Below are 16,594 nucleotides of genomic sequence, written 5' to 3' on the forward strand. Positions count from 1 at the left end.
GTGACGAAGTTGCACACGTGACGTCATTTTATGCACAACTGCAGCTTCCGCATAGAGTGCGGTGTCGGCGGTAGCAAGGTGCGATAATACCACCTTTTTCCTAACCAGTTGTCTACCAATGCGCAGATTGTGTGTGACCACCTACTTTAACTTGGACTGCAAATTACTGCGGGGCCTATCAGACAACCATTAGTGACATTCGCATTGGTCACCTTGCAGTTATCACTTATGCGTTAGCGCCCCTTATTAAGCGGGTCAGGCATGAGAGGCGATCCAACTGCAAATGATGACTTGCTGGCCCCCTTGATCGATGGCAGGGGTGCCGCCAGCCGAACCACTTGCTAGTGCCCACACGACGTACAATGATCAACACTAAACCCTTTAGCACATTCACCTTGCTAAGTTAGCCGTCGCATCTGTCACCGTGGTATCCTCATGTCCGCCTAATGTCCACCGCAAAGCCAACAGCGGGTGCTGTTGTCGTTTTGTACTTTGGCGACATGACGTCAGTTTAGGGCACCCCACGCGGAACGAATCAAAGGCGTACTTCAATCACAAAACGCTGGATTTCTGACGCTTTCCAGCTAAAAAGACGTCACTTTCGACTAAGTTTACTGAAAAATAAAAGCTAGCCGTTGTTTTTCAAGAAAGATTGCAACTATCTTACGCCTCTGAAAGTGGGAGGGGTTAAGTATTGTGTTATTTTGGCCGTTTGGTATTTTCGCAGGAGGACCCAGAACTTCAGATATTGAAAAGGTTTCTTATGCTTTAAAATGTTGGCGGAAATATTACCCTTCACCACTAAGTATATAAGCCACAGTGGAGAGAAAAATATATACTCAGTAGGGGGACACAATTTCCTGCAATAACGTGTGAGTTAGCCGTTGTTTCTTGTGGTTCTTTTTTTACATAAAAAATAAATCCTTAGATGCCTTGTATTTTTTTTTCATTTAAATTACCACGGTATATTTTATAATGCTTTCGTCTCCAATTCATGTGTCAGCAGCGTCTTTTCTTCAGCTCGAACCGCCGGGTTGCTTTGAGTGGAAGTCGCTTGTGCGGATGTCTGAAAGGTAAATATGTAATCATTTCACAACGAGAGATAGCCACTTGTAGATCCGTTACCTGTCGATCGCTGCGGAAGGGTAACCGCCGACATTTCCGCCACATTCGCTGAAGAATATCACTTGTTAGATGTGGCTGCTCTCTTTTACTTCGCATTTCACCTGAAAAGAATGCTGCTGGAACACCATCCTCCCACCAAAACTGGAGCTCCTACCACATTGAATAACCGAAATATCCCACTTTGAATCATACTGGGAGAACTGAAGTCCGCATAACTGTTTGGAAAGAGAACGTTTGACGATAATTAGTAACAATGTCACTTAAATATACACTGTAATTGACGAAGATGTGTTCCCAGCTCAGGGCACGTATCTCTCTGTGCCTACGTAATAAATTCAGGCGCAGCGTCAGCAGAAGCAAAAAAATGATGCACGAGCACGAGGTCGCGAGGTCTGGGCAGGAGGTCGTGGGTTCGATCCCCGGCCATGGCGGCAGCTTTTCTGATGGATGCGAAAAGCAAAAATGACCATGTGTACAAGATTTCGGCGCATGTTAAAGATCCCCAGATGGTCAAAATTAATCCGGAGCGCTCCACTACGGTGCGCCTCATCGCCCGCGTTGCATCGGCGCGTTATACCCTACTAACAACAAAAAAGAAACGGCCGAGATATAGTGTATTTCAAATCAAACCAAAGAAAATCCTATCTTATTCAACACGTTTTCCACTTCATTGGGAGCCCAGACAAAAATCCTTTGGGGATCGGTGTGACTGGGTGTATACCCCATATTAATTGATTGATTGTAGGGTTTAACGCGCCGACGCAACTCAGGCGATGAGGCGCGCCGTAGTGTAGGGCTCCGGATTTTTCTTGACCTCCTGGGGATCTTAACGTGCGCCGAAATCTGTACCCCATAAACTTTAGTAATTGGGAAAGCAAGAACAAGAGAAAAGGAACAAAAATATACCCTTCGGTTGGTATAGTTTGATGCTGCAGGAGGGCAGTAATTTCGTATGTGTTCTCAACGTTTTCTAGCAAAATAGCTAAATTAGTACCTCTCGTCCGCCGTTTCGCTGTTTGAGCTTAGGCTGTCCGTGACTACCTAAGTACGCTACGGAATGATTAGCGTTATCATTATCACTACTAGCACGTCACTTTCACAAGAACCAGAATTTATTTGATCCCCACCAGCGTCTCTCATATTTTTACCCAAGTCAGAGAGTGACAGCAACATGCAATCAGATGTTATTCGAAAGCACTAACCTTACAAAGTCCGCGGAACGGAATTACAGGACCCAAGGGTATTTCATTTATTTATTTATTTATTCAGGTACCCCTAAAGGCCCTCCGTAGGAGGGTATTACATAGGGGGGAGCATGCGCATACATCGAACATAACATGAATGGGTGCTAACAGAATGATAAATTACAAACGTAGCAAAAAAATACAAGCAATAAGAATTTTTAAAACACATAACTACAAAAAACATATAACTACAAGGCAAGCACAGCAAAAAATAAAAAAAAAGGTCAATGTATGCAAGCAAGAACAGAATTAGGTCACTTCATTTTTTAAAAAGTCTTGAAATTTTGTTAGGTTAGCTTCTGTGGCAATGTGCTGTGGTAGGTTATTCCAGTCTATTATTGTGCGCGGAATGAATGAGTTAGCGAACGTAAATGAATGGCAAGTGATGCGCTTAACTTTACAACAATAATCGCGCCGTGGAAATGTAACAGTGGGTGAGTGAAAAAAATCGTCACGAAGGCGCTCATGATTATACAGTTTATGAAAAAGTGTTAGGCGAGCATGCCGGCGGCGAAACGATAATGAAGCCAACTCGGCGCGATTTTTCAGCGCTGTGACGCTTGCGTATGGGGAATAATCCGAAAAAATAAAACGAACAGCATGGTTTTGCAGGGATTCAATATCACGCATAATGTATTCTTGACTTGGATCCCAGATGGCAGATGCGTATTCAATTTTAGGGCGAATGAGAGTGAGGTATGGAAGTTTTCTCATGTGTGATGGAGCCTGCTTTAGGTTATGTTTTATTACGCCTAGTGTGCGATTGGCAGATGCGAGCGTTTGATTAATATGGTTATGCCATTTTAAATTTGATTGAAAATGCACTCCAAGGTATTTGTAAGTAGAAACCAGTTAAAGTGGATTTTTATTCAGGAAATATGTAGTTGGAATTCTAGTTGAGGAACGGGTGAATGACATGCACTTTGTTTTAGAAAGGTTAAGAGTAATTAGCCAATCAGAACACCATGCGTTTAATGCGTCAAGATCAGCCTGAAGAGCCTGGCGGTCAGTGTCACTTGAAATGTTACGATATATTACGCAGTCATCGGCAAAGAGCCTTACTCTAGATGTTAGGCTGTTAGGTAAGTCATTAATATAAACTAGAAAGAGAAAAGGGCCAAGAACACTGCCCTGGGGCACCCCAGACGTTACCTGTACGAAGGACGAATTTGAGCTGTTAACGGATGTAAACTGAGTTCGGGAGGATAGAAAATCTGTTATCCATGCAAGAACATTAGTATGAATATTAAGACGTCTTAGTTTGAGTAGAAGTCGGTGGTGAGAAACACGGTCGAAGGCTTTAGAAAAATCCAGAAAAATTGCGTCAACCTGATTACTAGCGTCAAGAGATGAGTGTAAGTCGTGAGTAAAACCGGCGAGCTGTGTGTCACATGAGTAACCCCTGCGAAAACCGTGCTGATATTTGTAAATAATGTTGTGTTTTTCAAGGTATTGGATGATTTGGGAGTGTATGATGTGTTCTAACTGTTTACAGATCGTATTAGTCAATGAAATGGGTCGGTAGTTTAACGGTGATGTGCGGTCGCCTGATTTGAAAAATGGGACAACTTTGGCAATACGCCAGTCATCAGGAATTGAACCATGAGATAATGACTGTGAAAAAGTGCGGTTAAAATAACAGACATGCCGCAAGATATATTTTTGAGAAGCTTGTTGTTGAACTCCAAGTTATCGGATGCCGAGGAAGTCTTTAATTTGTTTAATAGTAAGTAAATACCGTCTTCTTCAATCATTATTTCTGGCATAGGACTACCTGATGATATATTTAAAGTCAAAGCAGGGGAAGGACAGGCATCTTCCTGAGTAAAAACTGAGGCGACGGCGTTGTTTAATAGCTGTGCACACTGAGATTCGGGAATTGTTGCGCCATTAGAACCACTAAGGATGATATCAGGATTGTTTCTTGGATTAATTACACGCCAAAATTTGCGGGGGTTATTCAAAAGCATGGAAGACAAGTCATTGTTATAAAATTACGACGGGTGGTTTTGAGTAAAGACTGGTATTCTTTGTCACATTTTTTTGTATTTAAGCCAGGAAGTTGAAAGTCGGTCTTTACCAGCTAACCTGTATAATCTTTTCTTTCTATTGTTAAGGCGTTGAAGCTGTCGGTTAAACCAAGGAGTGTTGTTGTTTGTTTTTATGCCTATGGTAGGTACAAATCTGCTTATGAGACTAGTTAGTGTACCTTTCAAAAGAACCCAGTTTTCGTTGACAGTGTGATTTAAGTAATTTTCAAGAAACCGTTCGCTGAAAATAGATAACTCGGAATTAATGGCATCAAAGTTTGCTCTGTTGTAACACGCTATTGTCTTACTGACAACTTTTTTAGTAGCGGTATGAATAATCACTCGGGTGATAATGTCGTGATCAGAAAGTCCATCAAGGTGAGTTATGTCTGAGCAAATGCGTGGATCATTTGTTAGAATAAGGTCTAATATGTTAGAGGTAGATCCAGCGCGCCGTGTAGGTTCACTAACTGTATGGGCTAACGTAAAATCAAGGCATGTCTGCAAGAATGAATGTGCTTCCTTGTCAGTGGAAGTGACTGACAGTGATGGCCAATTGATATTAGGAAAGTTGAAATCATTAAAGATAATTAGTGAGCACTTTGGGTACAGATTATACACTTCACTCAAAACACGGTTAAACTCGGCAGAAAAAACGCTATCCATATCAGGCGGGTGATAAACGGCACCAACTACTACGTCAGTACTTTTACATTTTAGCAAAACCCACACGCATTCCAAAAACGAAGTTATATTTAAAGGAACACACATGAAATCTTGTTTTATTGCTATAAGTACATTACCACCTTTGCGACGTTTTCTGTCGCAACGAAAAATGTTAAAATTTTCACTAGTAACAAAAATATTGCCATCAGTAACAGTATCATTGAGCCAAGTCTCTGTTAAAACAATTATTGACGAAGAACATGAGTCAGCAAGCGATGATAGTGCAACATTTTTGGAAATTACGCTCCTGATATTAGTGTAGAGGAAAGAAATACTGTTAACTGAAGCAGTCTGCTTCGCTACTGCGAGGCAGGGCTTGTTTGGCCGACTGAAACAGGCAGAGTTAATGCGTCATGTCACAACTTCTGGCACGGGCGGAGCATTCGCCTCTAGAGCGACAGGTTCATATACACATGTTGCACGATTTGCCGCTGCGTCCCATACATAAACAGTGTCATTCACCATCAGCTTGTTGAACACGAGGCGCACGCGGTCTCCTTCTTTTTTGATCGCCCTCGAAAACTGAAGTAGCTTGCGACGTTTATCGCGCACAGCCTCAGAAAAATCGCGTGAAATACTGAACGTTAAATAATCAACATTTATTACTATCGTTTGCGTGTTACGTGACGCAAAGTCAATGAAAATGCAAGAGGGTTAGAAAAACGAGAGAATAGGGTGTTGTAACTCCGCTCTAGCCCTAAGGTGTCTTCACAACATCGAACCACAGGCACGTATGTAATTCCAATATCATGCTTATAGGCGGTTGGGTTTGTCGGGGGATGCCGATCCCAGAAACTAGTTCCTCTTACGTCAAAAGGACAATGACAAAAGCTTGTAACTAAAAAGCCCTGGGACACTTCCGATAAACACGTTCACTTTTTTCTTCACCACCGGAAGCCCTGCAGAGGTTGAAATTATCGCGAGAAAAAAGCGGGACTTAGTGAATTGCTTTCTAGCGATTTATTTTGAAGAGGCTACCGCCTGCGTTTATTGCTGCAACTAGAAGGAAGTGGGCCGATAGCTGCGACCTTTCCGTATTGATGTCCATCCTCTGCTTGAACAACGCGAACACCGGGAACGAGAGGAAATCTTTTAAAGAAGTTCTCAGCTATCTAACCGCCATAATCCAGTCATGTTTAACAGACGTACTTGGTTAGTCCTTATTCAAAGTACGAGATGAGCTCGTTCAGTACGTTGCGACCGCATTTAAGATTAAAAAAAAACGTCAAATACGTTTTGAAGGATCTTTCTAACGCGCCACGCCTAATTATTTTTCTTCTTTATATGCCCTAATACACAAAAACTTTTATTGGCGTCTAATAATTATTACCATCAAAGTGCAATTTTAAAACAAACCGAATAGTATTTTGATTTCATGGTGCCTTTCTGGGAAACCGAACCCATCGCAGGCGTGCCATCCGACTCATTATGAGAGACATGGGTAAATCAATGCATAAGGAATCTGTACGATCCAGTTGTCACAGTCTACGAATGATTGCATGATCTTTCCCCTCGATGGCAACCGCTATGTGCTACGCAGCAGAATAAGGAAAATAATCGCAGGTGTGAGTAGAGGACAACTATAAGGATTGTTTTCCCGTGCATGAATGCCACCAAGACCCCTCAACATGCTCATTGTTCCTCCTATAAATTTTAAACGCTAAACAATATAAAAACATACAGCTGCAACATAAACGTACTTGAGGTGAACTTACATATATACTATCGGCGTCAAACGAAACGCGAACATGAAAATATGAAGCAGAAATGCAAAATTCAAAAATACTGCGCACTAAAGAGTTCGCACTAAACGTTTTTACACCTTTTCAGCCAAAAAGGGTGTAGCATAAGTGGAAAACAGGTTTTGGGAGGCCTCTACACCCTTTGTCTTGAATCTCAACACCCTTTTTCTAGCTCTACACTCTTTTTGCGTGATAAAAGGGTGTTGATCAACTGCAACACCCTTGGTTTTTCGTAGGTGTTGAAAGGGTGTGGAAAAAGTGTTCAGCTGTTCATTGAATAAGACCATGATTGGATGTATTTAGTAGTGTAAAGAAGAAGACATCGCCTCATATACTCCTCTACTCGCAAGAAATTTTCAAACACACAAAAAAAAATTGCTACGTACGTTCGTTTCCATACTCTCGTTTCCAACGTACGCTCGTTTCCAAATGATCGCTCGTTTCCATATGCGGTGCACCTCATGCCCAAGTTAAGCCTTCGGACGTGAAACACCAATTTGGACCTTCAAAATTAAGAAGACTATACTCGTGTGCCAAAAAGGGTGTTTCCAAAAGTGCCCCCCCCCCCACGGCCAGGGGATCCAGAGGGAAGCCAGCTGCTCGGCCCCCAGCTATGCTGTTTCTCCAGCCTTGCACCACTATTGCAAGCTCCGCCATTTTTTTTTTCCTTGTCGAATCCAAAAGGACTAGTAGCTTTGAAAGAGTATAGTAGGAGGTGCGCATACGCATACGCCCCTTGTGCTCACACTCTAACAAGCTCGAAAGCCGACTTCACTGTTATAATACCTGCGGTGGTGCGCACTTTACAAGTGTTGCAGTTCTTTTTCTTTGTATTTTTTTGCTAACGCCACCGAAACTAGCTCAAGCTGAAAGAGCTTCACTGGTAATAAATTATGACAATTCATATTACTTTAAACATCGTGAGGTACAAAACACCCCCCGCTTGTAGAAAATGTTCAGTCCACCCGTATAAACAGGTACAAAATGCCTCCAAAGTTGAAGGTCTCTTCACCTTTATTCTTAGTTGCGGTCTTTTCCTACACCCTTTTTTTTGACGCCCTTTTTCTTAGTTTCGAACACCATAATTCGTAGCTTTACACCCCTCCGGGAAAAAGGGTGTTTAAGTGCTGAACACCCTTTTTGAAGGTTGTTCAGGAGCCGGGGGGGAGGAGGAGATTTGTTTGGTATTTTATAAAATTCTATAAGTTATGGAAAACAAAAACTACCTCGTGATTAAAAAGTTTTTGCACATCCGTGTGTTGATTTGTATGTTCTCATTTTAAAATCCATGCTTCCAAATCTAGCGTTAAAATATCCGTTTTTTTGCGACAAGCCCACCAACTCAATAGGGGGGCTTTCCTCTGCTCGGTATAAAAGCAAGAACAGCACATATATTACTAAGTAAGGATGCACCCCCTGTACCGCTTGCATCCCGTTGGTTTTCTTGCTCAATTAATTCGTGTTTCAACTGTAACTTTTCCGTATTGACCGTTCGTGTTGAATTCTTCGCGCTCCGCCGATTCACATTGCCACTGCACATGCCATCACCTCAAAAAAAGGGTGTGAGGATGCTCAACACCCTTTTTTAGGGTGTTGAGCATCCTCAAGACCCTTTTTTACGGGTGTTGAATTAAACACCCTTTTCTCATCCGTACACCCTTTTTAGCCAAAACACCTTTTAAGGGTGTTAGCCATGGGACAAGATTTTTACACCCTTTTCAACCAAAAAGGGTGTAAAAAAGTTTGGTGTGTTCACATAATGGCTTGCTATTGTTATGTTTGAAAATCTACTGTTCCTAATTTTTTTTTGTAACTAAGCCACGCGTCGTTTTGGCTTGCATGGAAACAAATCGCGCTATTTGTGTGTTCAGGTTCATATTTTCGTGTTGTCGTTTCAGTTGAGGCCTATAGTACCTCAAAGAAAACTTTGACCGTCATCTGCAGTTCTAGGAATGGAGCATTACAAGGCATATCTGGCCTCGCCGAACTTTTGAACTTTCGTGTTTAAAAAATGCCAAACCCATGCTTTTTTCGTTGATATTGCGGATATTCCTAACATTCATTAACTCTGGCAGCTTCTCACGAAGCGTCTTCAGCGCAGCCAACCTTGCAGCAATAGTAATCAAGTGAGACTTTACAAAACGTCCAGTAGACGCCAAAATTCCTAAATAAAAAAAGGAGGGTATTGTGTTAGCCTTGCTTCAGAAAACGGAATATATGCACTGAAAGTAAACTCTGTATTCGCTTAGTTTACTCTTAAACGCCTTTATGTACGTCCCATTTGCGCGGCTTTGTTATAAGTTTGGTGTTTTTCATTAAAGTGACTTTTCACGAACTAAAATTTTAGTATCGCAGCACAGCAATGGTAGTGGTCAGTGCTCTGTGCGTGGCTTGTTTTCTCCTCTATGGAGTACTTCTTTAATGTGAATCAAAAATACGTAATACTGAACTCTCTACCGTTGTCAAAAGTATAAATTTCGATAATCCAACGCTCAAATAGCATTCATCATGTGATGCTGTGTCGTAAGAATCGTTTGCATTGACACAATACCAAAACTGGCCAATATTTGTTAAGGCTCGAGAAGGTGCTGACTACCGAATGTAGGAATACGGATGATATTCTGAGCATAATTTAGAATGCAATAGCTGGACACACCGCAAAATATTATTCGGCAATGTTGAAATAGCGGTAGAAAAAACATGGGCATGTGGATCAGTAAAAAATATCTCGCATCGATTGTTCTCAGCCGTAACGACAATACACGATGAATTCATTGTTTCAGCCCTGTTTTCTGGTTCCCACGAAAATTTTTATTTCAGGAAGCAGTGGCCGAAATGTTTTGTTGTATATCCGCCATAACCCATGATTTATTTTAACCGCAGAGTTCACCGAGCTCGCGCTGTTGGTTACCCTAATTTTATCTTGCATAAGTTTACATTTTATGTGTATCCGTGTCGACTTCCCCAATGCTTGTGAATTTTTGAGTGCAAGTGGCTCTAAGCAGAGTTGAATTTTCAACGACGTTGAGGGAAGGATGCTTTATAAGGCTATTTGTAACTCTTTGGTGGGCCGTAGCGACGAAAGTCGCCGACACGTTTGGTTCACGTATTGTTGCGCCTGTCATGTCTAGGAGAGTTCCAGAAGCAGGGATCAGGCTTGGGACCACTGTTTTTATTTTACGTGAATGATCCCCAAGGCGTCTTGAATGTTCTTTCCATGGAGCAAGAATTACTGAGGAGGCGCAAGAGAACTTGCTACAGCGGCGCGATAAAGTCACGGCGCCGGGCACGGCCCCGGCGCGCCCTCTGTCGCGAGGCGCCAATAGGGAAACGCGTGCGGCGCGCTTTCCAAAAAGGCTCGCCGGTTCAAGGTCAGTCCTTCCATAGCCGGCTGCCGTCATGGGCAGACGACGCCGACGAATCCCTCACGCGACTACACTTTCATTGGAGTAGCTTTGCGGCGGAAGACGTTAGATTTTGAAAATTGAAATTTGATTTTTTAGAAGGCGAAACCCATAATAAAAAAAAACATGCGGTTGAGAAGCTCTTCTAGTTAATAATGGTTATTCTCCTCTACGCCTTTAGTTCATAATCAGGCTGTCCTAACTTCTCCGCCCTGCCTGTGCAACATGAAAAGCGTGCGCAAATCTGAGAAGTCTGCGAGAGGGGGGAACGGCGAGAGGGAACTATACTCGTGGCGAGAAGGCGACGTCGGCAGACATCGTCTGCTCCGGGATTCATTCTATTGCTTTGTTTTGTACGCGGTACGGCACTATTTATTAATAACTGCTGCTAAAATGTCCACCACTTCTATTTATTTACCTTACAGAAAGATGTCTGGCAATTTTTGCAATATATTCGATGATATATTTTTGTGCGTCGCTTCCGTAGAAGAACATGTAAACTACGGCAACGCGCTTGACGCGTCATCTCTTGTGCTGCTCCGCAAGCTGCATTTCCTCCTCGCCAGAGAGTGACATTAACGCACGGCCCACCTTTGCTGTCCCAGCCCAGGGGATTCCCCTCCTCAAATACTTCTTTCTCCATGGTTCCTTCACACTTATGCGTATGACACAGTTCTTGCGACCCATTAATCCCCATGGAGGTTTTTAAAGCAGCTAACTGCGAGATACAAAATATAACTAATTTGCTCCGATCTAAAGAGCTACAACTGAAGTCTAATAAAAAGAACTTGATGGTTGTTCATTCACCGCGAATAAATATTATCACGAGGAGACGAAGAATACCGCAGTAGGGCATGCCTCTGTGGGCCAGATTATCTACGACCAAGAAGCTGTGTGTGGGGCGTGCAGTCTGGGCGAACGCTCTGCAACAACTGCCTTGTAAATAATGTAAATAGGTCATCTTATCCTGTAAATAGATCGCGTCATCATCCTCCATGGTTCGCCTCATTCCTTCTGCCCCCACGTAACAATATCATTGGCATACATATGCAGTTCCTTTAGAAGGTAAACGTGGGGACCGAGTTTCTACCATTACATACCTTGGTGTCTTACTTGATGAACAGTTGACATAGAAACCATACATTGACTGTTTATGTAAAAATCTTAGTAAATGTGTGACACGATTTACTAAAGTGTTACCAGTACTTTGAGACTGACACACTGAGAGCAATTTATTGTAGCATTTTTAAGTGATTTGGCGTATTACATAGAATGTTGCGTAAACACATATTAGTCATAAACATAGTCACTCTTACCTTATTAAAAAAGGGATGTTTAATAAATTAGGCCGAATACAATCTACACGCTACAATCCGTTTCAAATATTTACGCACATTGTCCTTGGACGTTCTAATTAAGCCTTAATGTACTTTACTAGTATATAGGTGCATTACTGGTAATTTTCACCTGCTGCGCTGTGTGTTCTAGACCTGATGATTCAATTCGCGATGTGCTGCTAAAAATAACATCCTGGTAGCCAGAAATAACAATGCTTATGGAGGTTAAAAATTGAGACCCGATGATTCAGTTCACGATGCGCTGCGTAAAATAACGTTCTAGTATACCTATGGAGATGTGAAAATACCATGTATGTGGGTTACCCTTTTGAATTTCCTACCAATCGATATGAACGTTGCTAGTAACGTTTGTGTATTGGAAAATTTCGTAGCAACTTGACGGCAATTAAAGCTGGCGTCCCTCAAGGTTTAATTTAAGGGCGTTACTATTTAACAAATTTAAACGATCTATCTTATGTTGTGAACGTAAAATTATATGAGTACACTGATGACACTGTCCTTGTTTCCTACGTTCGAAATTACACTGACGAGATCTCGTCTTTACAAATCGCAAAAACAAAAGTGATGGACTGGTTTCAGAACAATGTGGTCGACATCAATGTGTTCAAAACTCAACTAATCTGTTTCCACAAACCTGTGAAGCAAATTACCATATCATCCTCATGATACTTGCACACATCATGTTGCAATCCTTGTTCCTGTAGCCCTGTGCAATACGCCCATTCAAACAAATACCATAGTGTTTTCTTCGTCAGTGATTTACCCTGGAATTCTCATTTCGCACATGTTTGTCAGACACTTCGCGCAGTATCTTGTGTTTTGTACAATATTAAATTTGATGTGCCATTGTCTGTCCGAAAGCTCGTAGTTCATGCCCTATGCTACAGTGTAGTCCGGTAAGAGATATCTTTGTATGGTCATGGCACCCAGAATTTGCTAAACCGGGTCAATTTCATCCTTCGTGGTATCCTGAAGAGTGTTACTTATGATCTCTCTCTTAAATCCGATGTGTTCACAATCTTGTCATAACCAGATTTCAATTCTCTGCTGTTCGAAACCGTTTTCTTCAAACATTCTTGGTACAGTCACTACAAAATTCCCTGTGTGCCTTCTCGTTGCCTTAGACCTAAGATTCCTTATGTTACACCCCGCTGCAATACAAGATACGGTAGAAGACTCCGTAACTGCGATGTCTCTGCAATGTTTAATTCACTCCACCCTGCATACTAGAAGTTAAGACTAAACGCAGTCTCAGAAAGACTCTTAGACACAGAATGCGTGATCGGAATCCTGTAATATTTCTGAAATTTTATTTCATTGTTGTTTTCGTGATAATTAGTCGCTACTGATGGCTCCGTCACTGTCTGCCAAGCACTGCCACTGCGGCTTTGGCAGGTCCGTCTCTTGTATTGAAATGCACTCATGCCATCAATAAAGGGTTATTATTATTATTATTATTATTATTATTATAGGTTGATTGATTGATTGATTGATTATTATTATTATTATTACTCGGAAGCCAAACCTTACTTTTAGCGCTATTGTAAATGTTCCTTGCTTAAGCGTCAGTACTTTGAAACTACTATGGCTTTAAAAGAGTCGAAAGTTGGGCGAGTTGGTATTGACGCATCTTAAAAATCAAACTGCGCGCAAAATTAACGAGGACGTGAACACACTGAAGACACCACAAGCGCAGACTCACAACTGGTTTATTGTTACAAAATTCTAACATAAAATACCCAGGCGCCCCACATACGTCACATTCTCAGCGCTATCGGCTGCACACACAAATAAAAAACTCAGAAGCACACGAATGACAGATAATTCCGCGACGATAACACCATCACACATGAAATATCCTCCCCCTCTTCACCACGCATGCCCTGAAGAGGCTTCAAATTCATGTTTAGTGCCCATCTATGTAGGCGACTTCGCGACTAAGCAATGCAATAGATGGGTGACTAATACAATCTGAACCAGCTTTTAAAATGTGTCTGGCCTCGACAATTTCTCTTGTCTGCTGATTCTTATGCCTAAATAAAATGGTTGTGCGCTCAAACACAGGGGTACATTCAGGGGTACATTCAGGAACGCATGCGCGGCAATGGGAAGACATGTGGCTGAGGTCCCGTTTTTCTTTCGGATAGTTATGTTCCTTAAGTCTTGTATTTAAACAACGCCCGGTTTGGCCAATGTATACCTTGCCGCATACAAGTGGTATGGAATAAACAACCCCCGTGGCACATTGGACGAACTTCTTTTGGTGATTAATACCACATGCTCCTTGACGTTTTCCTGCCCTTTTGTTCACTTTTGGGCAGATCTTACTTAACTTATTAGGAGCTGAAAACACTATTTTTACGTCATACCGCCCGGCCACTCGTTTTATACCGTGTGACATCTTGTGAACATAGGGCACCACGGCGAAGTTTTTCGGCTTTTCTTTTGGTGGTATGGCCTCCCTATCCGACTTTACCCACTTTACCAGTTTTTCACTTGCTCTAGAAATAACATGATCACGGTACCCGGATTTTTTTAGCTTCTCCACCTGCTGTAAGACACTTTCGGGCATTGAATGCTCACACGATTTTGAAATGGCCGACTTCAAGCAGGAGAGTGCAATACCCTGCTTCACCACTTTCGAGTGCGCCGACTCAAAGCTTAAAAGGGCTTTTACAGACCTGGGAGCGTACGCGTAGCACATGTGCCCTTCTCCGAAAGTCATCCTTAAATCCAAAAACTGGAGCACTCTATCTCTAGGTAATTCGAAGGTAAATCGAAGACCCTGACCGCACTCTTTGAAAACCTTTAGTACGTCGGGGCAAATTCTGCAGGAGGGCCTGTCTACCACCACCAGAAAATCATCCACATAACGGAACACTTTTACAACAAGCCCCTCAAGCTTCTCATTCAGACACCTATCCACACCTCCCAAAAAGATATTACTGAGAACAGGGGCCACTCGGGACCCTATGCACACGCCACTCCTCTGAATAAATGCTCCTCCTTCCCACTCGACCACAGTGGAGGCCAGGTAGAAGGACAACAGTTCTAAAAAGGAATTAAGCGACATAAGTCACCCATAAGTCAGCGACATAAGTCACATAAGTTGTATTAGTCACCCATCTATTGCATTGCTTAGTCGCGAAGTCGCCTACATAGATGGGCACTAAACATGAATTTGAAGCCTCTTCAGGGCATGCGTGGTGAAGAGGGGGAGGATATTTCATGTGTGATGGTGTTATCGTCGCGGAATTATCTGTCATTCGTGTGCTTCTGAGTTTTTTATTTGTGTGTGCAGCCGATAGCGCTGAGAATGTGACGTATGTGGGGCGCCTGGGTATTTTATGTTCGAATTTTGTAACAATAAACCAGTTGTGAGTCTGCGCTTGTGGTGTCTTCAGTGTGTTCACGTCCTTGTTAATTTTGCGCGCAGTTTGATTTTTAAGATACTATGGCTTTAGCGTTGCGGTTCAATGTTTAGTAGTTTTTAACACTGCTTATTTGATATGGCATAAAATTTTACAAAAAGGTTCGCATTGGTGTGTCTGTGTGAATGTGTGAATGTCCGTATGAGTATATGTATTCATGTGTACCTCTAAATGTATATATGAGTAAGCGTATATCTGATGTATGTCTACGTATTCCTGTGTATTTCGATTATGCTTACACCTAGTTTTACGAACGCTGCTTCCTATCTTATTATTTAGAAATGGATTAGTACGTTTGGATGTACTCCACTGTTGCTTTTGCATAAAATCCAAACTATCCTGTGGCTGGGGATACAGATCTCCTGCATCATCCCCATCTATGTGTCAACGCTTTAAATAATCCATCATTATCTTCTTCTTTCCTTGTCAACCCAAGAGCCCACGCTGCAATGTTTGCCATATTGTGCAGGTTCCGGATGTCCTTTGTATTTACAGAGTGTAGCTAGTGTAACATGTAGCACGTTCAACTACTATGCAACCTGTGGTGAAGCCATTACCTAATGCAAATCACAAGAGTAAACCACACGATTGCACCGAAAACGACAGCAATGCTCCTGCGCCACAGCAATGGTAGAAAAAACAGACATAATTGATTTCCGAGAAGCCACTCAAGAGAGCCGTGTAAGCAGATGCCATAGGCTTGAAAAATGCCAGTCTCCTGAGAAATATATATTAAACGGCGATGCTAAACAAGCAACGCAACTCCTACGTGATGAAAAAAAGTGATTCGCTCAGCATAGCAACACAGGCAGACCTTGAAGCACCAGCTACTTCATGCATTGAACTATCGGGCGTAAACATAACCAAAGAACAACAATCGCACCCATGGGTATATGTTTAAGTACTAGTGTGCGGGGTGTCGGTGATTGATGAAGTATAGGAAACATGCGAAATTACATACATCAGAATGTACAACCGTTATCACGAGAAAATGTTCCGCAACGTGAGATGACTCGTCCGCCCGCGCTTAAAGTATGCGAGAGTTGATCATTTAGACAAAGAGGGATGCCAATCTTCACATTAGTGAAAATCTATACGCTCCATACGCTCACAAACCACAGAGGAGACTTTGGTTGTCATTTCCCAAAGTTGATTGTTCGTGGGGTTTAACGCGCTACGCTACACGGGCAATCAGGTGCGCCGTAGCGGAGGGCTCCTGATTAATTTTGACCACCTAAGGATCTTTAACGTGGCAGAAATCTCGAAGGCACGGCCGTTTTGCCTTTTGACCTCCATCAGAAAAGCGGACGCTGCTGTCGGGAGTCGCACCCGCGTGCTTGGGCTCAGCAGCACAATGCCACAGCCACTGAGCCACCACAGAAGATCACATCCCGAAGTCGTAGAATATAAGAAACCATGATAACCACTAACACACATCCCTTTAAAATATACGACCCCCGGCATGCGAGCACCTGACCTTTAAAGAGGCTGGAAGATGTAAAGCGAGTTTTTTTGCAGACACCAGAACAACCGT

The 16,594-nt window shown here is 42.4% G+C and overlaps 1 protein-coding gene across 3 annotated transcripts in view; it reads right to left on the reverse strand.

Annotated features, from left to right (window-relative positions):
• Window positions 1-901: 901 nt before the first annotated feature.
• LOC144153942 (sodium-coupled monocarboxylate transporter 1-like) overlaps window positions 902-16,594 on the reverse strand; it is an 85,431-nt gene continuing 69,738 nt past the window's right edge. The window contains exons 15-16 of one of the 3 annotated variants that reach the window (XM_077685716.1): window positions 1,126-1,226; window positions 902-1,066 (exon numbers count right to left, since the gene is read on the reverse strand). In XM_077685716.1, the coding sequence (XP_077541842.1) occupies window positions 971-1,066; window positions 1,126-1,226 (197 nt within the window). In that variant the 3' untranslated portion in view covers window positions 902-970. The remainder of the gene's footprint in view (window positions 1,067-1,125; window positions 1,227-16,594) is intronic. The other 2 variants (XM_077685718.1, XM_077685717.1) reach the window with 2 other exon arrangements.

This window comes from Haemaphysalis longicornis, unplaced genomic scaffold (assembly GCF_048455015.1).
Source record: "Haemaphysalis longicornis isolate Haplotype H1 unplaced genomic scaffold, Haemaphysalis longicornis Haplotype H1 scaffold_9, whole genome shotgun sequence".
NCBI classification, from domain to species: domain Eukaryota; kingdom Metazoa; phylum Arthropoda; class Arachnida; order Ixodida; family Ixodidae; genus Haemaphysalis; species Haemaphysalis longicornis.